Source organism: Athene cunicularia, assembly GCF_003259725.1.
Source record: "Athene cunicularia isolate RWA chromosome 13 unlocalized genomic scaffold, athCun1 chr13_part1, whole genome shotgun sequence".
NCBI lineage: Eukaryota > Metazoa > Chordata > Aves > Strigiformes > Strigidae > Athene > Athene cunicularia.
In genome coordinates, this window is record NW_020799117.1 from 9,931,200 (window position 1) to 9,951,841 (window position 20,642).

Here is a 20,642-nt window from a genome sequence, read left to right on the forward strand (position 1 = left end):
CTAAGCAGCTTTCTCTGTCCTTGCCTGTCTATGGAGCCAGGAGTGCAAGTTTACAACCTCAGGGCAGCAAGAGACTGAGAGAAGGGGATGGAAAATGCTGTTGAAATGGTTGTCAAGGTTGTGAGCCAAGGTCAGGCTGTGCCAGAGAACAGGCCAGGCGTTTGAGGATTTGCCAGATACAGCAGCAGAGATAGCTCTGGAAGAAGACCCAAGATGAGACACCTGCCCTCTGTAGGAGGTATGTGGTTTTGCAGTGCTCGTGCTGGGTAGGGAAAGAGGGGGAACAGTGTGACAAGTTCTTTAGAGTGATGGCCTTGAATGGTGAGCCCCTTCTCCATGTTCACAAAGCACAGGTATCTAGCCTTGCCCATCCTGCCTAGCTATGACATTGCCTTCCCTGTGCGGCTCTGAGAGCACTGATTAAAATAAGGCTAAGATCCTGGTCTGTGGAACATGCAGACTGGCCAACTGTTTGCAGAAACAAATAGGATGGGTTTAGGCTGAAAGAGCAGGGCTATAGAATGCTGTGCCACACTGGGCAGTGTGGGCCCAGTTGTTAAGGTAGCATTGCTACTAACAAATGCTTTCAGATCTGAAGATGGAATTGGTGATTAATGTTATATGACTCCTAGAGGCATTTTAGTCTCCCATTCCATTAACATGTAAAATACAGCCATCAGGACTCAAACCAAGGAGTCCTAGCAGCCATGCTAGAAAGCAGCCAGAAGGATTGAAAGACAATCCAGTTTAAATCTCTCATACCTCTGTCTGGAGCAAATCTGAGTATGTCTTCCCCTTTACAAAACACTGTCTTGAAACCTTAGCTACAGCAGAAAGCTAGTGCCACTGACCACAGGATCGGTGGTGCTTGTTTACCAGCACCCTGCCCCTCCTGACAGGGACCTCGTTGACCTCAGGAGGATCTGAGCTCACCTTGTCTGTAACACTGGGGCCCCAGCATAAGCAGAAGCTATAGCTGATGTCATTTGCCCATACCAGTAGCTGATTAACCCGGCTCTTGTTCTTTGTTACAGTGACCCCTGCAATCCTGAGGTCACTGGGCTGAGCAGAAGAGGGAGCACCTATATAGGAATAGGAGGACCTGAACTCTACCCAGTCCTCGGAGCACTGGGCACCAATGCTGCTCCTGGAGCATTCCAGGAGCCAAAGCAAGTGCTTGGGCCAGAGAACTGTCTTGCAGCAGACTACATAATTCCTAGCAGAAATACAGCTGCAGGAGCAGAAGTATAGCACTTAGCTTGAGAAGATGCTATTGCTTATAGAGGCAAAGGTGGCTGTTGTGTTGTTAGATGGTCTTTTTACCAGTGACGTAGAGACCTTTTCCTTCCCTCTGCCAGGGCTTTGTGATAGGGTGGTAGCAGCTTACATGTTCCTTATGGGTATTCCTGCAGGCTGCATCACTGCCAGCCTTCCAGTGAGATTGTGATGATAGTCTGCAAGGCTGTTCACTGTATGGTATGTTGGACTGGCAGTAGTTTGTAGCTGGGACTTTGCTTTTTTTGGTGCTTAATAAATGCAATTTATACCATTCATCTTTGTATTGTGTTCTTTAATATACTGTCAGTGCACCTGTCCATCAGTGCTCCACTTTAAAATGTCCCCAAATAAAAGCATACTGCTACATTCAGGGAATGGAAAAAAAAAACCCAACAACCCAACAAACTACAAAACAAAAACTTGTCAAAGGAAGCATCATTATCTGGCCAGAATGCCAACTCCTTTAAACTTGGGGACATCTTTATATCCTCCTTTTGCCCTGACTATTAATATGTTCAGAGGCTATTCAGTTCAGCTTAGAAGCTTTAGTAGCACTACAAGTCAGGCTGCTACTCTCCCATACAGAAAGTGGTGCAAAGCTCCCTCTCGTGATCATTAGGTGGGCTGCTGCTTCAGTTCCTCACAAGTTCTTCCAGGTGTAGTCTTTCTGGGCACACACTGGCTATGGCTTGGTGACCCAAGGAGGAACTGCCAGCTGTGCACTGAGAGCAGTCAGCTAACTGCAGTGAGCTGGGATATTAAAAAATGGCAGTGTCCTTAATATGTTCTTGCTTAAAACACTTAGTTAAAGGCGTCACTTTGGTGCAGCCACGCTGAAAGGGCAGCTGGGGCTGTGAGACTGCCGCAGTGCTGCCTAGGCTGTACTGAGAGGCTGGGAAGCTGGCAGGAGGGTGTTAACTAGCCCTGACAAAAGTGAAGGCAGTGCTACCACATGCAGCTCCAGGACAGCAGTATCTTGTGGTATAAACAGTCTCTAGGACACACACTGCTCTCCTTCCCTCTAACAGTGTCTGGGCAGGTCCCATGGATTTGTCCAAAGGTGCCCTTCCACCTCTGGAAATGTTACAGCAGGATCCCTGACTTGGCCCATGAGGGTGTGGTTGGGCCTTTATCATTTGAAACCTATCTTCTTGGCAGGATGCTCCTTCAGCTGTAGCTGTTGGGGTCAGTGCTGTGATACTCATACAGGACAGATGCTTATAAAGGACTCAATACTGCAGGCAGGGTGGTGGTGTAAATGCCCTGCTGCACTGGTCACTTGGGTGTTGGTCAGCTAGTTCTTACTAGCACAGGCCTCGAGTACCTACACACCTGTATTTCACATGGGTTAGGACAGGCTGAGACAAATGTGAGGAAAACTCTGGCTCGTTTTCTGGGTGACAACTACAATAAAGGTTGTTTGAAGTTTTCATTTGCATTTCCACTGCAAGCAGACATCGGCATGCAGGATGCTTCAGGCTATTCCAGCCTACCCAGTTTGTTTCTATGCAGGGCACTATTTTTCTTCCTCAGCCATAACTCCTTCAGAGAGGGCTTATGCACAGGAAAATAATTGTGTTGAGTAGTGTTTATTTTTAAATAATAATTTAAGAGCTCTTTCCTTTCCTTTCTTGTAAGTCTTTTGATGGAACTGTTTGGGGGATGTTCTCTCCGGGGTGGATAACACATACAGATCAACTGCCAAACCTGTTCTGTGCTCAATGGCTGAATGCTGTTGGGACAGCAATTACTGACAGCCCTGATTCTGAATTTCTTTTTAAAGGGCGAAACATCAGTTCATGGGACTGCTGCAAGCCCCAAAGAGGGTAATGAAGAGGGGTCAGAGAACGACCATGGAGTGCCTTCATCCAAAAAGATGCAGGGGGAGCGTGGTGGAGGAGCAGCTCTCAAGGAGAATGTGTGTCAGGTAGTGTCCTTGAAGAAATCTCCTTGAAACTTTATCTCTGTAAAGTGTTTTTGTGTAAGTTTGGGGACATGCTAGTGCCCCAGGTAAGCCCAGGTAGCCTCAAGGTGCTTGTTGTAGAATTAACTATCTTTTTGTGGCTCTGTATTGAGCCTTTCCTCTGCTATTGCCTTTTCTACTGCTAAATTTCACAGATGTTAAACGGGATACATGACCAACATAGGATTCATGTTAGCTGATGCATGGTAAGAGGGACTGGATGGCAAATGGCAGTGGTGATGCACAAGCCACCTGAATTTACTAATACAAGAAAACCAGTTTTTTTCCACAGGAGTTTCTGCTGGCAGTCCTGGCCAGCATACAGATTGTTGCTGTCTGGGATGAGCGGGGGAAGGAGGTTGCTCAGAGCTGACACAGTGCTTCCTTCCCCGCAGATCTGTGAGAAGCCAGGGGAGCTGTTGCTGTGTGAGGCGCAGTGCTGTGGTGCTTTCCACCTGCAGTGCCTTGGGCTCTCCGAGATGCCAAAGGGCAAGTTCATCTGCAATGAGTGTTCCACAGGTACGGCAGCTTTTGTGAGTGCAGAAGGACAGGGTGCTTGCTGCATGCTCACCTTGTGCTTCCTTTGCTGGAGTGATGTGCCTGCAGTAAGGCTGCTAACTAGCTCTCAGTCCTCTGATTATTGGTTTGATAATGAATGACTTTCAGATTAATTGATCTTACTGTTGATTCAGGCATGTGGGGTGTGAAGAAGTGATTGTCTGGGATCCGGTGAGAGAGAGAAGGGGTAATTCTTCTTACCTAGGGAGAGAGGGCTGGTGGGGAGGATGAGTCTGGAGCGGGCTGGAAAGTGGGGAATGTCTAAGTAGGGTTTTTGATTTTTGGTTTTTATCTTATTTTTCCCTGGCTTGAAATCACAGCTCTTTTTTTTTTTTAATCTGGAGTTTTATTGCAGCTGCAGGCAAAACCAGCCTGCTGCAGAGACCTGTACTTTGGGATAGGTACAGCAGGTTAGGAAGTTGTGATGTGCTAATACGCAGCCTGGTGGAAGTGTCAGGTCTTCATTTAACCTTTCTACATGACTGTTTTTACATCTGCTGCTCTTTCTCTAGGGGTCCATACCTGCTTTGTGTGCAAGAGCTGTGGGGAAGATGTAAAACGGTGCTTGCTGCCCCTCTGTGGGAAGTATTACCATGAAGCGTGCATACAGAAGTACCCGCCCACCGTCATGCAGAACAAGGGCTTCCGATGCTCCCTGCACATATGTATGACTTGTCATGCTGCTAACCCAGCAAACATCTCTGCATCTAAAGGTACCAAAATCTTCTAGGGTGCTCTAGGGGATGCAGTTCTAAGCTTTCTTTGCTTCAAGTCCACTGTGCAGTTACCTGGTTCTTTATGTAGATCTTGTCTTTGCCACAGTGCTTGCTGTAGCGTTTTCTGAGGAATAGCTTCTCTCAGGGGAGTGGAAGGGGTGGTGTCAGTTTGCGAGGTTGCTGCTCATCAGCACTCCTGATGGTCAGACATGGCAACTGAAATGTTCTCGTCTGTCCTGACGCTTGGATGCCTGCACGTCCCGCGATGCCACATGCGCCTCTGGGGTTTTGAATAAGTCTCTGGAGCTGTATGGACACTCTCGTGTTTCTCCTGTGTACTTTACACTGTGCCACTGCTACAGGTGGTGCCTGCTTACAGCACTGGCTATCAAGGCAATGGCGTAGAGACCACTGTAGTAGAAACTATGATACTGTTCTAGTTGATCTTTTTTTATAGTGCAAACTCTTTGTCTTGTAGTAGTGACAGCCTTGGGCTAAGCTTCTCAGGCAAAAATTTGTTTGAGCTATTTGCAGCAATACCTTGACCTTTATCTCACATGATTAAACTTAACTTTTTTGTGATTGCCATGTATTTTTGCTTGTAAACTTGCCTTTCTTTAAATCCTTGGTATCTTAAGTCACAATAAGATCAGCTCTTATTTTTATCCTGAGGGTCTGTGTTAGTCTTTTTTTTCCCCACGTATCAGTATTTGGTGTAGAAGACAACACTAAGGCCTAAAGCCCACAGCTGACCACTTCCTCACTGAACATTTGCATTGTGTTCCTCAGGCTGCTGCCTTTTGGTGGTTAGGTTTACCCCTTCCCTCCCACCTCTTCTCCCTTTTTGTAATCTCCTGTGAGGAACAGAAAACAGGCTCTCAAAAACCTTGGATAAATTAGGCCTGTAGGCAATTCTGAATTCTGCATTCTGGAATTTCAGGGTAAAATCTGATAAAGTGGAGAGGCAAGTGCTGATGTTTTCAGAATACACAGATTGGTTTTGTTATGTGCAGCTAAGCACTTGGAACACCCTTTCTGTAATTTCTGTCTGAGCTGATTTACTAATTATTTGTGTATGATAGGAAGCAGTCCCAGCCTATGAACTCGAACTGTCTCTGCACAGCATGCAGGAAGTTTTTCACTTACAAATAAGACAATTTTATATATGTTATATACAAATATCTATTGAAGATATTTATAATTTTAGATATAATTTGTTATACTAGATACCCATTAAATTATTTAATATAGCATAGACGGTCTATAGATATTAAAGGTCGGTTTCCTTTTCCAAAGATCACCTATTGTTGATGGGTTTTAGCTGAGGTATCAATAGAGGCTGGTTTTGGCAGGAAACAAAAAATTGTCCTCCTTTAGAGGTTCACAGTGTTCCCAACATGTTCTGGTGCTAGGTCGCTTGATGCGCTGTGTGCGGTGTCCGGTTGCGTACCACTCCAACGACTTCTGCCTGGCTGCTGGGTCCGTGGTCCTCGCCTCCAACAGCATCATCTGCCCCAATCACTTTACTGCACGGAGGGGCTGCCGCAACCACGAGCACGTCAATGTCAGCTGGTGCTTTGTCTGCTCAGAAGGTAAGATGGTCTGCACTGGGTCCCCTGACACCGAGGAATGGCATGACAAGAAGTCATTAGAGCAGGCAGAAGCTTTCTCTATCCAGAGTGTGCCAGTGAGAACTGCAGAGAACAGATTGCATTCCCATCCATCCACTTTTAAGTCCAGTTTCAGGCTAGGACTTGTTCTGGATCCTTGGAAGGGTTCTTCTTGCAGCATGAGTAGGGTACAACTTTTGAAAAGGGTTCGCAGAAGAGCATCATGCCCTTTTCTCAGTGGTGTCTGTCTGAGAGTGTGGAGTTCAGGGCTCTGCACAATGACTGAAAAATTCCTCCTCTTCTTTGCAGGGGGCAGCCTTTTATGCTGTGAGTCGTGCCCAGCTGCGTTTCACCGTGAGTGTCTAAACATTGAGATGCCAGAGGGAAGCTGGTATTGTAATGATTGCAAGGCAGGCAAAAAGCCACACTACAAGGAAGTAGTCTGGGTGAAAGTTGGGCGATACAGGTAGGTGAAAGTAGAACAGACTTGTCCCCATCTCTTGTTCATGCCATGCTCATGGTGACTGAGGTGAGAAGCTGCTCCTCTCTGCAGGGTACAGTGCAGCAACCTGTGGCTTTTTTGCATGCACGTAGTGGTTAGTAAAATGTGTGATTTTCTCCTCCAGTAGCCTCTCGTCTCCCCACCAGCCTTGTTGGTAGCCCTCACAGACTTTTTGTCGGTGTCTCCATGCAGTAGTATACTTCTGAGATGGTTGGAAGTGGGGAAGACAGAGGTTTCATCTTGCCCTTCCATCTTGCAGGTGGTGGCCAGCTGAGATTTGCCATCCTAGGACAATTCCTGTCAACATCCAGAAAATGAAACATGACATTGGTGAGTTCCCTGTGCTGTTCTTCGGCTCCAAGGATTACCTGTGGACCCATCAGGCCCGTGTGTTTCCTTACATGGAAGGTGATGTCAGCAGCAAAGACAAGATGGGGAAGGGCGTGGATGGCATATACAAGAAAGGTAACTTGTCTTCATCCAGGGAGGGAGGTACATATTCTTTTCATTCCCATTTGGAGAAGTGGCATTCTTGTAACAGAGAAAAACGTCATCTTAGAGCTGAAGTGAAATTAAATCTGTAGAATGAGCTGCTGCTTATCTGTCATCCAGCACACTCAAAATGTCCATTGGTCTGATGACTTCCAGAGAGGGAGAAGGGTATGCAGATCTTGAATACTTCTCCAGCTCTGACATAGCTGCTCTAAATCCGAGTGAGCTGCTACTTTGTCATCATCCCTGTGTCTAATACAGTCATTATCTGTGTATAAAAATGCAGCTGCCTGACCTCTGCCCAAAAGCAGGCAGAGCTAGCTGACAGTTTGAATGCTTCATCACCCATGGGCAGGTACCTTCCTGTAACTCCTGCGCCTGCCTTACTGCACTGGCCTTTTCTTCACCCCCCTCCAGTGAACCTGTCTCTGAAGTATATGGCCGGGGAGGTTTGCTTGTGGAGCTGTGAGAACTGGGTGGATACTGGCAGCCCAGCTCTGTGTGAGGGGAGGATGTTCCTCGTAACACAGCCTGTTCTCTCACTTAGCTCTCCAGGAGGCTGCAGTAAGATTTGAAGAGTTGAAGGCACAGAAAGAACTGAGACAGCTTCAGGAAGACAAAAAGAATGACAAGAAACCTCCTCCCTACAAACACATCAAGGTGAGGGCAAGTGAGGGGGGATAGGGGCAGAAGAGAAGTCTTGAGCTGGCATTGCAGGTGATTTACAGGTATACAGAAACATTTCTACTTTTTGGGCATCTGGCTGCATTTGAAGGTTACTTGGGTCCTCTCAGCATCTTTACTCATGCTCCACAGAAAGGTTTCATGTGTGCACAGGACTGTATGGAAGCTGGACACCAGTAGTAGAGGTACTCTGATTTACTGGAACAGATCTGGACTTCTCTGCTGTTCTGTGTCAGTTGTGATCTGAAGGAAGTCCCTCTGTACTGTGGGAACTTAGCGGGGAGTGCTGGTAATACACAGTGTGCTCAAGTACTGCGTGCTACTGACAGCAAGGTGGGCATCCCAGGTGGTGCAAGGTAGATGGTCGTGGTGCAGTGGAGCAGAGCTGTGTGTGTAACCCACAGTATCTTGTTTCATCTCTGCTGCTGTTTTATATCTTTCTATATCAGTTGGTGACTGAACAGAAATAGTAGATCTATGTGCTGGAATATCAGGTGTCTTGCTGAATTTTGGGGAACTCTTCATGTTTAGAGCTGTATTTTGAGATATAATTGAAGCAACTGTAGAAGTCCTGTAGGATGGAGGTGACTTGAGAAGAGAGCTTGAGTACGTGTGCTCGAGATTTGGGTCCAGACTGATCCTAAACCCAGTGACTCAGGGACTGTGTTCTTTCTTTGTTGCCTCTGTCTGCTCCTTCCCTTTTTTATGTGGCAAACTATGAAAGCTTAACTGATTGCTGGCACTTCCTGTTTCTAGCTGGGATTTCTAGGCAGGCAGGTATATCCTGCATGAGTTACTGTACAGTGTAAAGAACACAACCGAATGCTGTGGCAGCACTATGAGTCGGGCAGCTTCAGTGGAGGAAATAGTTTATCACTACAGATATTTTTAAGCCTGTCTCTGGCTGCAACATGAAGGAACTTCGGAAGCAGTTGGAGCCTTTGAAATATCCTTTTAATGTAAATAATAATGGTCATGATCATTAGCCATGGCAGCTCTTCTGAGATCTGTGTACAAGGTGTTTGTCTCTGTGAAAGCAAAGCAGTTTGCAGGAGCATACGATGAACTGGACGGAGAAGGCTTTAGGGTGGAATGGCTGAAGCTGGCTGTGTCTGCTCCTATCCCGGCATTCTAAGGAGATCAGCATCTCGGGATCCATCCCAAGGAGCACCAACACAAGAGGCTACTGCAAAATACACTTGGGATCCTTCATTGGATCAGGGTTGTGGCTAGTCCAAGCATTGTGTCCTGTTTTGGAACTGGTTTTGTACCAGCAGTGCCTTGGGAAGTAGGGCTGGCCTGCTGGGTATGCATGCCTGCTGAGAGGGGCACCACACTCAGACACCGTGGTCACTTGGGGTGGTAGTGCCAGAGCCAGCAAGGGCACCTCTCTGCCCAGTGGTGGATGGTCCTAATCCTGTGAGTCTCGTCACTCTTAACGAGGTGATGAGCTGACTAAGGGATGAGAAGCAGTGGAGGAAAACACAAGAGTGACAAGGAAGGTTGGAGGTGGGAGACAATACTAGGAGGAAGGGGAGGCTATGTTGAAGAGACTATTCAGGAGTTTCTTCAGAATTTGCTTTTAAACAGAGGAGGAGGAAGATGGTCAGGGCTAGGTCAGCCTCAGGCAGGCTGCCAGCATGGAAACTGCTCAGTGGTTGGGACTAGATAAATTGTGTGGGAGCTGGAATAGTTTTGCTAAATGATCCCCTTCTTTTGTGTCTTGGGAGAGGAGAGGGTGCTGATGGTATTGCTCACCTGGGTGAAGAATAGCAAGGAGCTTTTCTTCAGTGTCTCTCTCAAAAGTCCTGACTTTCTGTTGCCTGCTTTTCAGTGTTCGCTGCCTTTAATCAAAACCAAAGGACCCTGCTCATGCCACAGACACGCCAGTCGCTTCTCCAGCCGGTGCTGCACTCTGCTTCCTTCTGGAGCGGTTTTTAGAGAGCTCCTTGTCTTAACTCTGAGCTCCAATTTGGGCCTTCCAACCCCAGCTTTGTGTGGTTTTTATTTCATTTACATCCGCAGGACAGTTGGGTAGGGAGCTAACTGCTTGTGGCCTGGTACAGAGGTGGGCCCTCTGTACTCACAGGCACACTTGCCTGGTTCTCATAGTGACTGCTGAGAGCACAAACCAGCTTGAAGGTAACGCATTCAAAAATCAGGGCTGTAAGGAAAAGGACCTGACACTTGGGAGACTGGAGAAGGTGTTGTTTCACACAGAAAATGGGTTTGCTGTCAGTCACAGGTATGGTGTGCACCCAGCAGGAGCACTGGGTCACCTGGGCTGGATATAGGCACAGTGGTGATGGGGAGGGGGACACTTGGCAGCCTCTCTCTACTCCGGGGTCACAGAAGACACACTGCACCAGGTGATGGTCATGGGGAACCCGCATCTTCCCTAGCTCTCTTCCCTCTAACCTTTTGAAACAGCGTGCTCAGAAGTACGTATGTGCCTGTACTTGTGTTCTTCTGCCCCTCCCTGTAACTAACTCACACTGCAGCCCATCAGCTCATGGGTGAGGGTTGAGTATAGAAGTGACAGTCAGGAATACCTGTTGTTCTTAAGAGCTAACGTCCTTCGTGTGCATTCAAGGTGAACCGGCCGGTGGGTAAGGTGCAGATCTTCACTGCAGACCTGTCCGAGATACCACGGTGCAACTGCAAACCAACAGATGAAAACCCCTGCGGCCTGGACTCCGAATGCATCAACCGCATGTTGCTCTATGAGTGCCACCCCATGGTGTGCCCTGCTGGGGAGCGCTGCCAGAACCAGTGCTTCTCCAAGCGGCAGTATCCCGAGGTACAAATCTTCCGCACCTTGGCACGAGGCTGGGGCTTGCAAGCCAAAACAGACATCAGAAAGGTATGTCTGTTTCTGCATGTAACTTTCTCTTGCCACTTCTCTCTTGCTTGTTGTTGGTTTTAATAGATTTGAAAATTACCATCTTCCGTAATTTGAAGAAGACTTACTACTGTAGAATGCCGTTTAGGAAAGAAATGGATGAATTTAACTTTTTCAGTCCTGACAAGAAAGTTTTGGCTCAGCTAACCAAGAAAATGGTTTGCATGTTGATGCCTCACGGGGTAAGAAAGGTGATTGCTCAGTCTGTCTGCTTGTATGGACGGTGGGCTTTGAGTAGACCCAGAACACTGTCTTGAAGACAGTGCTCAAGATTTCTGTTTGGGGAACAGTGGTTAAACCTCCCCCCACCCCCATTCTTGAATAGCCAGGCATTTCTAGCATGAGAATCTTGTATCAGAAACTGAAACCAGGGCTTGGCTCTTGCAAAAGGATAATATCTTGGAGATACCTGTATCAGCAATAATAATAGCTATCTCCGGCTAAAAAAAACTTGTATGTATTTTTTTAACTCCAGAGAATAGGAGTTTTGTGGAACCACATATGCGCTGAATGAAGGAGGAAGAATGTTAAAGCAAAGAGAATTCTGAAGCTAGAATAGGGTGAGGTGAAACAGATAACAATTAGCATAGTAGGAGAAGAATGTCTGAAAAAGGAGTAGGGACAACATGCTAGGGTGGGGGCTTGATAGCAGAAGTAAAAATGTGAGTCTATCCTGTTCAGGCTTTGCTGCCTGCTGTGATACAGGTTAAAGCTTTTCTGCTGTTCCACGCACCTGTTAGATTTCACTTTCAGCAGATGGTCTGGAAGCAGCAAAACGTAGTTGTTTAATGGAGGCACCTACTAGCCTCAGTGTGACAGAGCTGGGGTTCCCTCTGAGGGCTGAAGTACTGTTTCTGTGGTACTTCACTGCAGGGGAGCTCCATGGATTTACTGCGGGAGCAGGTGCCTTAGGTGTGGTTGGTCCCCAAAGGATTACTGTTTCCAGATGGAATGTAGTTAGGCAGTGCTTTGATCTTTGCTGCAAAGAATTACTCTTGTGGTTAACTTTATGCTCAATATTAATTCTTTCAGATTATTCACAAAGAATAATCTGATGGCCATTGCTGCTTTATTTAATTTAGTTCAAGTTATTTGTTGAGCAAACTGGCTGCAAAGTATAGAGGAAGATCTCTAGGAAAAGATTTCCAAAAAGGAAATGGGAACTATGTTTTATTGCGAAGGTGGATGTTCCTCCATCCTGGAGGGAATTTGTCTCATCTTACCAGCTTGTTTTCTCTCTGGCAGGGTGAATTTGTTAATGAGTATGTTGGGGAGCTAATTGATGAGGAGGAGTGTCGAGCCCGAATCCGCTATGCTCAGGAGCATGACATCACCAATTTCTACATGTTGACACTGGATAAGGTATGTGGAAGAAATTTTTCTTTCCAGCATCCTAGACAGAAGTAAAATAATTGCAAGGAAGGCTTGATAGTGGTCTCCTCCAGCAAGTAAAAAGGTGTTGCTGATCAGCTGGTCTACATTTCCACTGAAGGGAAGACTAAAAGGATGGACTTAACCTGCTGTAGAGAAGCTTCATATTGGGTATTAGAATTAGGAGGAAAGTCTGAACTAATCTCTTTGAAGTTTATTCAGAAGAGGTGAGGCAGTTTTCTGAGGGAAGTTGTCTGAGGATTGTAGTGCCTACTTCAGCATAACAGGGTGAATTTTGTAACCTCAGAACCCTTCCCAGCAGCTGAACCGTGGAGAGTCCAGAACTGTGCTGGTGTGTGCCAGAGAGGCATTGGCCCTCAGGTGGACAAGTATCAAGCGCAGTGAGACCTTCATTTAAGTTCAGATCCCAGGTCTTGCAGATTTCAGTAGATGGGTGGAGTTTTACACCCACAGACTTCTCAGTGGGTCCTGGAGGCTGGGTTGTTGATGTGAGTTCCAGGGTTTCTGAGGTGAGTAGTTTTGTCAGCTGCTTTCCACACTTTGTCACTCAACCTTGGGGAAGATTAGAAGGAAACCATGAAAGCAGGCACAGGAAGATGCTGTCAGTGTGGGACAGGATAACAAGGTGACTGCTTTCTGGCTCTCCCCTCCTTTTGCTGCAAATTCTCACTGACTCTATTTTGTTCTCCTTGTCTGACTGATGGGTGGGAGCAGGAACTAAACCAAGTGTTAGTATCTCCCTCATTATTACAAAACCAAATCTTAGTTGCAGCTGCCCTCGTCTCCAACACGGTCTAACAAATGATAGTGTACTGCGCAGAAGTGTATCTCACACATCACATACTGTTCCTGTTTTCCTTCTGTACGTTGAGGTACAAGAAATAGGAATTAATACTTCGCTTTTAAGCAGAAGTTGGAGTCTGAAACTGCCAGTGATGCACTGGAAGTGTGTTTATCCACTACTGACCCCACAGGGAGAGCTGACTTCCCAAAAAGTAGCAGTAGCACTTTCCTGAGTGTTAGGGAGCCCCTGTGTCTCTGAAAAGGAATGTTGTGCAGGAGACTGTATTGCCATGTGATCTGCCATCTCCGACCAGAGGCATCGGTGTGTGGGAACTGGCTGGGTGTCTGTTGATTGTGCAGGCAACACTCACCCTTGGTTAAAACCCATTACAAACTGTGCTTTCCAAGTGTCATCAGACTTTTCACTACTGACTAATGCTTTCCTGGTATGCTGCTACCTGTGCTGCAGTGGCTTAAACAGGAAATAACAGTTTACTAATTGTGTTTTTGTGGGTTTTTTTTAAAATTTCAGGATCGAATCATTGATGCTGGGCCAAAGGGCAATTATGCTCGGTTCATGAACCATTGCTGCCAGCCAAACTGTGAGACTCAGAAATGGTGTGTGAACGGCGATACTCGGGTGGGGCTCTTCGCAATTGTAAATATCAAAGCTGGTAAGGAACCCCTTTCCATCAGTACCCACAGTTAAAAGCGTGGGAGTGTTTCTGTAAGGAAAGTGGGGGGTTTGTAGCTCACTGGGAAGGTATTTAATTTTTGTTTTCATGTAGGCAGTCATAAGACTTAACACCAGCACTGACATAATGAAACACATACACCCATGGTGTAAATGGAGGTTCATAGTTCTAATTTACAGGGTCAAGAAATGGAACTAAGCATGCTACAGTGTGGCATTGAATGCCCTTTCTGGCTGTAGTGTGGGGTTGTACTGAATTTCCAATCCACACAGATCTGTGGGGAGATTAATACTTGGTATCCTTGTGTAGTTGTGACAGTCATTTGTGTCATTATATTTTAAAAGTGCTTTTACTTCAGCAGTAAGATGTTCTGCTTCATAGTTCATTACAACTTGCTTGGTTTTGGTCTGCTTTTGTGCCAGGGACTGAGCTGACTTTCAACTACAATCTGGAGTGTTTGGGAAATGGAAAGACCGTTTGTAAATGTGGTGCCCCAAACTGCAGTGGCTTCCTAGGAGTAAGGCCAAAGGTATGATGCCCCCCTTTAAGCTTTTGTTCTTCTGAAGTGTATATTTGTTACAGAGATCTCAGGAAAGGTAATCCGTTTTCAGTATGACCGTGAAAACACTCTTGAAATGAGTTAAATACCCAAGTTTTCATTCTGAGAGTGCAGTTCTTAGACCCGAATTATTATAGTTGCTATAAATAATGACAGGAAATTGTATTTTACAGCAAAAGAATAAATGAAAGCTTTTTTTCAGACTTTTCGGCTTACTAGCATGACAATTTCCATCACATTAGAGGGGCCACAACTCAGCCCATTTCCCAAAGTTAAAGGCCTGAGTAAATTGTGAACATAATGGAAGGCCCGTAAACTCACATTCCTTCAGACTTGGAGTTGCTTTAGAGCCAGAAGGCTTCTACATCACCACCTTCACTGCAGTAAGAAAGTTCCTGGGTTTTTTTCCTTCTTTTGGTTAAGTGACTGAAGTGCAGACAGGAACAAGAAATTTCCCATGTCTGAGGTAGAAAAAATCACTAGCTTTTAGAACTACCTGACAAAATTTTGAGAGCTTCATGTTGTAACTGCAATATTGCAGTAACAGGAATTGATTTCAGTTACCTTCTTGTGTGAGCTGGTTCTCACTGGAAAAATGAAATAACAGGAGCAGTTGGCCGAGTTCCCAGCTGTCACCAGCTACATCTATGTCTCAGCTGTTGGTTTGTTTCAAGAGCTTCACCAAATCGGTCTGTAATCCCTCTGCTCTGGCATGTGGGTACTGGCGGCTTACCCACAGTTAAGAGTTAAAAGCTCCAGCAACACAGTTGTTAAACCCCCTCAGTATAGAGGGAAGGTTTTGTGAATTCTCCAGAGAGCTTAGTTCTGCAGAAAAATTAACTTAGGGTAAAAAAACCCCGATGTCTTTCAGAAGCTGACAGATGAGGTGAATTACACATCTGATTTATGTAGTTCTTTTTTTGGGTTGCAATTTAAGGTTCAATTGATTTTGTGCTGCTCCTGTGTTATACATGGCTTGACTGTCATTTTTTCCCTGAAATTGCAGGTTGCATGATGGAAATCAGAGAAAGGTGCCCTTTAGTTGGCATTAATGTTCCTTTGTGATGCCTGAGGCGACACATTCCATCTTGATGAGATGGGCTAAGAAACAATACCCAAGAAAACAGTACCTTGGTGCTTGTTTGTTTGTTTTTTTAATTCATCCCACAATAGATACATTTTTAATCTTCCTGAAGATACAGCAAGACAAAACTTGATTATGCTGATTATACTCGAGTTCACTCTTTAAAGGGACCTTTCTAACTGGGAGTGTGGAAGAATGCTTGGAAGTCCCTTGTACTGCTGTGAGCAAGTGAGAATCGCTTAGTCCAGCTGTTAGACCTTGCTTAGACATTCAAATTAGCTGTGAAAGGTTTTCCTTGTTCTCTTTGTAATTAGCTGGCGGAGGCGCTAAGCGCTGAGAATAGGTGGAATAGTTTAGGTGGAGTGATTTCACTGCCACCATTTTCAGTTATAAGAAAGGCCTGACTTGTCCCCATTGTCAATGAGAATGATGGTATGAAAACAGAAATATCCACATGTGAAGGGGAAGGAGGCAATCAAGAGGTGTAGCTCCCTGGTGGCAGGACGCCTAGCTAACTGCTGTGGAATTTAAAAATTGTAGGTCTGGAGACAAATGTTTATAAATGTTTTTGTGTTCTTGTTTTTAATCGTGATAGAAGAGTGATGAAAATAATGCCCAATATTTATGCAGAATAAAGATGCAAAAAATCACCTCATAGGCATCGTCTCAGCACACAAAGATTTTCTGTGTGAAAAACACGAAGATATGTGTAAAATGGCATAAAATTTAGTTCGTGTCTGTTTAGATAAACTAAACTGACAGTGATTTGATAAGGTCACTGATTGGGACAGGTAGCATCATATTTATGGAGTTGAGTGTTTGGTACAGCGGTAGGCTTAGGCTGGAGAAGGATCCAAGCTATGGGGTCAGGAGTGGTCTGAGGACCTAGCTTGAAGTGGGGTGGGGGGCAGCGCTGGAGGAAGCCTTAGGCCAGAGAAGAGACCACTTAAGCCATTTAGATGCCAATCTTGGAACCAGTGTGGTTATTTCATTACTGCCTGTAGCACAGCTGTTGGAAGTAGTAGTGGTTGAACTGTACTAATGACACAAAGATGTCAGGTGGTGTTAGTGTGGGAGGAGGAGAGGATGGAGCAGTTGCAAAGGAATAGCTGGATATAACTGGGAATGGGCTGAACTTCAGAGATTTGGCATGGCAGAGTACACACCTGGAGGTAAATAGCAGAAACAAATCTGCCATGAGGTCATCGGTGAGCAGTCCTGGTGAAGAAGGGGCCATTGTACAGTTCAGCTGCTGCAGGACTGAACTGCTGTTGGAATGCAGCTGTGAAAAAGGGAAATGCAGGTGGAGCTTTGGGAGGGATTTCCTATTCTTTTGGAGAAGTGTTGATGTCATTGTACACTGCCTGTGGGGTGTCATCTAAAGTAGCATGTATAATTCTGTCACCTGTGTTTGAGAGAAATAAACTCAGTAGGGGCAGAGAAAAGCCATTAGGAAGGCAGGGTACAGACTCTGAAAGTGTTTGGTTTGTGAGAAGGAGAGTGTGTCCTGGTGGTTAATTCAGGGAGAGAGAAAAACTTCTGCCAAAAAGAGCAACATTGACAGTAGAACAAATAGGTCTAAACTGATCACAGATAAATTGAGACTGAAAATGGAGAGATGAGTGAGGAATGTCATAGTGCAGGAAGGCCTGGGAGAGTCTCCTCATCAGTCATGGGTACAAGGAGACCTGGCTGCTTTGACTGAGGACTGAAGAGTCCATGAGAAGTGGCATGAGCTCAGTGTGACACCAGGCAGTCCCTGCTTCCTCATTCTGCTGTTCCTAATTGTATATATCCCATGTTTAACCAGCCTTTGGTGCAGAGCTTCCAGGCTCTTAAAGAAAAAAGAACTATGTGCTGTAGTAAACTGATTGACAAATCTTGAGAAGCACTGTAGAGATGCTACATACGTTGCAGGTATGTCTGACAGTGGGATTTTTATTTCAGGGTTTGTGATTATCTCCACTGTAGCAGGAAGGGAACAGATGGAAGGGACAGAGACCTGCATTAACTGACATTGTCTCACCCACAGAGCCAACCCAACCTCACCGAGGAAAAGTCCAAGAAGCTAAAGAGACGGCCGCAGATGAAGCGCAGGTCGCAGGCGGAGGTGATGAAGGAGAGAGAGGATGAGTGTTTCAGCTGTGGAGACGGAGGGCAGCTAGTTTCTTGTAAGAAGCCAGGCTGCCCCAAGGTGTACCACGCGGACTGCCTCAACCTGACCAAGAGACCTGCAGGTCAGTGCTCTGCACAACTGGGCTCTGCTTGGGTCACGGCCTTGGCTCGAGGTGTCCCAGGCACTGCCTACTTCTTTGCACTCACGTCACAGAATATTAAAATTGGAGAGATCTTACTCACTTGAAGGGACTTTGTGGCCCACATGACACAACCCTGGTTTGCACCCCACTGTGACTGCAAGAAGAATAATTGATTGCTGAAAAGAGAGCTGGTCCTTGCCCATGAAACGGTGCTTGTGAGCTGACCCCATTGTTGGGGCCTGGCAGAGGATAGTCCCAACAATAGCTGAGATATTGGTTCCTCAGATTAGCCATTTTCCCAAAGTTGTAGACATTTGAGTGAATTGAATGGTGAGGAAAAGCATTGATGGAAAATAGGAGTTTGAGAAGAATGTGTTAGATGTCTGAATAGCCATGAGTTCATAGTTAAGAAAGAGTATCAAAGCATATCCTAGTTTGTGGGGAAATGAGGGCAGACATTCGAAATATAAAGAAAAAAAAACCTCAAAAAGTATGTCTAGTTGTGTGCAGAGAAAGAAATAGTTTCTCTGCGTGAGTGATAAAACAGATTCTAGTTTGTTAGCTCAAGACATGCAAAGTAACATCTATTGAAGGGAAATGTCTAAGTTGCATTTAAAATTCTTACAGGACCTGGTTGAGGGGAATATGTCCTCTGTTGTTTTGGTTTGTCTTAGTTACTAAAGGAGTTCCTGCAACCTGTAATGAGTGTTCAGGTTTAACCAATGCTCAGAAAGGGAAAGAGTTTGACCTGAGTCTTAGTAGGCTGGTTAGCCTGATTTCTGCCAGGCCAGGAGGATGGAAAAGCTGATATGAGATCAAGTGTCAAAGAATTAAATGGTAAGAGTCTCAACAATACTAGATAGCAAATTTTTAGGTGGAATGAGTCATCAAACCTAATGTAGGTGTTTTTGCTAAGATAATAAATTTGGTTAATAAAAGCAACTTCATTGAAGTAATTTGTTTAGGGGATTGTAAATACTTTGATTTGATACTGTAAGCACTGTGATAATTAGTAGTTCTCTATGCAACTCTGTGCAGTGTTTCCTGTGCACTTCAGAGGCAGGCTGAGAAACATGGTACCAAGCGGTCTCTGAAAGCAACTGCCAGGAGAGTCACGGTGACGGTGTTTCTGTTGTGCACTGCAGGGAGCCAGAACTGGACTTTCAGCACCTCTAGCTGTAATTTGGCAGAAGGTGTAGAAGGGCTAGTAGCATATTTTGTAGATGACAGAAATGATGTGTGTGCATGTATGAAGTTTTGGGGAGAATAGGGCATTTATACAGAAGAGCTTGATTTGCTTGTTGAACAAACGCTGTAACAGCGCTATAAAAGCTAACAGGAGCTCAGGTCATTCCTATGGAACATCATCATTCAGGGAGAGGGTGTCCTGAATATCACCTTTCTATACAGTTTCATGTGCAACATCCTGGCAGGTTTTCTGTGCTTTTAAGTCTTGAATAAAGGAAAATCTAGCCTGTTCTCCTGCTTTCCATTTGAAAAACTTCTAACAGCCTGACTTCAAAAAAACAAAGGATTGCCAGCTCTCTAATATCCATTTTTTTTACATACTGGGAGATTGTTGTCTCCTTAGTCCCTTTCTGGCTGAAACAAGCTGCAGCCTCTCCTTGCAGCTCTTTTTTCTAAAATTATTATCCTTCATCTGCTCTGAACTCTGTTCCACTTGCCTACGCATTTTTAAAACTGTGGTAACAGGAGTATTTTAAGAGTACTGCAGCTGAGGCCTTACTAACACCAACAAAAAAGAATAATTATGTTTTGTGTTTTACATAAAATTTCTGGGCAAATAAGATTTGACTTGTTTTGCAAAAACAACTTTTATATTTATATGTTTGTGATTTGCCCTATCTTCCTTGAGTCCTTGTCTTGATCCTTTTCACATACTTATTATTTCTTCCTCCTGCAGTCCTGCTTTGCACTGGTCTTTATTTAATTGCACCTTGTTGGTGCAAAAGCATCTGTCCAGTTTAAATTCTGAGCCAATCTAATCAGATTTTTGTAGTCCCTCACAGCCTTGTTAGCTACCCATTTCTGTAAGAGTATTTGCTGTTCTGTTTCCAGAAATTTAAAATAAAATACAGACTAAAATAGACTCCTGAAGGATGTCATTGGAAATGCCTTCTCAGTTTGCCAGAAGACCATTAATAGCTGTTTATTGAGAATGATTTTCAGTCAGTTGTAGCCATTTTACTCTCTTTACTCATGTATGCTGTTATTTTTATAGCCTGCTCCTTTGAGTATCATGCAAGACATGAAAGGTTCAGCACTTTTTACTTCAAATGTTTCCTCTGCCATGGGTATTGCTGTCAAGTAATTGGAATTTCCTGATTGTTTGCGTGTTACTAGTTGTGTGATCTTACTTCTGAGCTCTGGGCTGTCTCTGGAGAGGCTGCTTATTCATTAGGCCTTTTATCCTGTCAAAGACCATCAGAGTGGTTTGATAGGATTTATCCTTCCTGCAACGCAGTGGCAGGTTTTGACTTATTTTATTTTCCATCCATACAAATGACCTGTATAATAATAGTCCCAGAGTCTTTCCAGTGGCCAAATTGAGTCTTGAGTGTGGCTCTCTGTGTTGCTGATGGTGCGGGGGGAGCAGTGACAGCCTGTGCTGCAGCACTGTCAGCCTGGAAGGGGGAAAAACACGTGTAGTGTTAAACATCCCCACGATGAAAAGGATGCTGAGAAACTGGAAAAGACAGAAAAGCAGTGTGTATGTGTTTTGAGACTGGAACAGAAGCCTTGGACTGGCTTCAAAGGAGGGACAAAACATGCTGTGTGTTGTCTCTAACACCGGGGGAAAAACAAGGTGAGAGAGGGGAGTGAGAAGCTGAACTTGCACAAGTGCATCAAGAAATGCCTACAGCTGCTCAGTGCTGTGCTATAGTCATGCTCTCTTCCAGAGCTGGAAGAGAGCTGATAGACAGAGCCACAGATGTGCGGGCTTGGTTCAGGGAGACAGGGAAGTGCCCTGGCCCAGCTGGTGTCCAGGGCTGCTCTGCAGGGAGCTGCTCTCTGAAGCAAGACAGGGAGCTGGGGGGCAGGGTGTGGGGTGCTGGGGGTAGAATAGAGGCAGCAGGAGTATTTGGAAAGGCAGAAGCGGTGCTGGTGCTGTGGTGAGAGGTCAGGAACTTGGCTTTGTGTATTC

General features: G+C 45.3%; 1 protein-coding gene across 3 annotated transcripts in view; it reads left to right on the plus strand.

The window, feature by feature from the left end:
- The window catches only part of NSD1 (nuclear receptor binding SET domain protein 1), a 45,862-nt gene that overhangs the window by 17,539 nt on the left and 7,681 nt on the right, over nt 1-20,642 (plus strand). For all 3 annotated transcript variants that reach the window (XM_026858280.1, XM_026858281.1, XM_026858282.1), the window contains exons 9-20: nt 3,062-3,205; nt 3,637-3,760; nt 4,312-4,512; nt 5,928-6,107; nt 6,435-6,591; nt 6,887-7,092; nt 7,667-7,779; nt 10,397-10,666; nt 11,951-12,067; nt 13,413-13,554; nt 13,998-14,104; nt 17,251-17,455. In XM_026858280.1, coding sequence (XP_026714081.1) covers nt 3,062-3,205; nt 3,637-3,760; nt 4,312-4,512; nt 5,928-6,107; nt 6,435-6,591; nt 6,887-7,092; nt 7,667-7,779; nt 10,397-10,666; nt 11,951-12,067; nt 13,413-13,554; nt 13,998-14,104; nt 17,251-17,455 — 1,966 coding nt within the window. The remainder of the gene's footprint in view (nt 1-3,061; nt 3,206-3,636; nt 3,761-4,311; nt 4,513-5,927; nt 6,108-6,434; nt 6,592-6,886; nt 7,093-7,666; nt 7,780-10,396; nt 10,667-11,950; nt 12,068-13,412; nt 13,555-13,997; nt 14,105-17,250; nt 17,456-20,642) is intronic.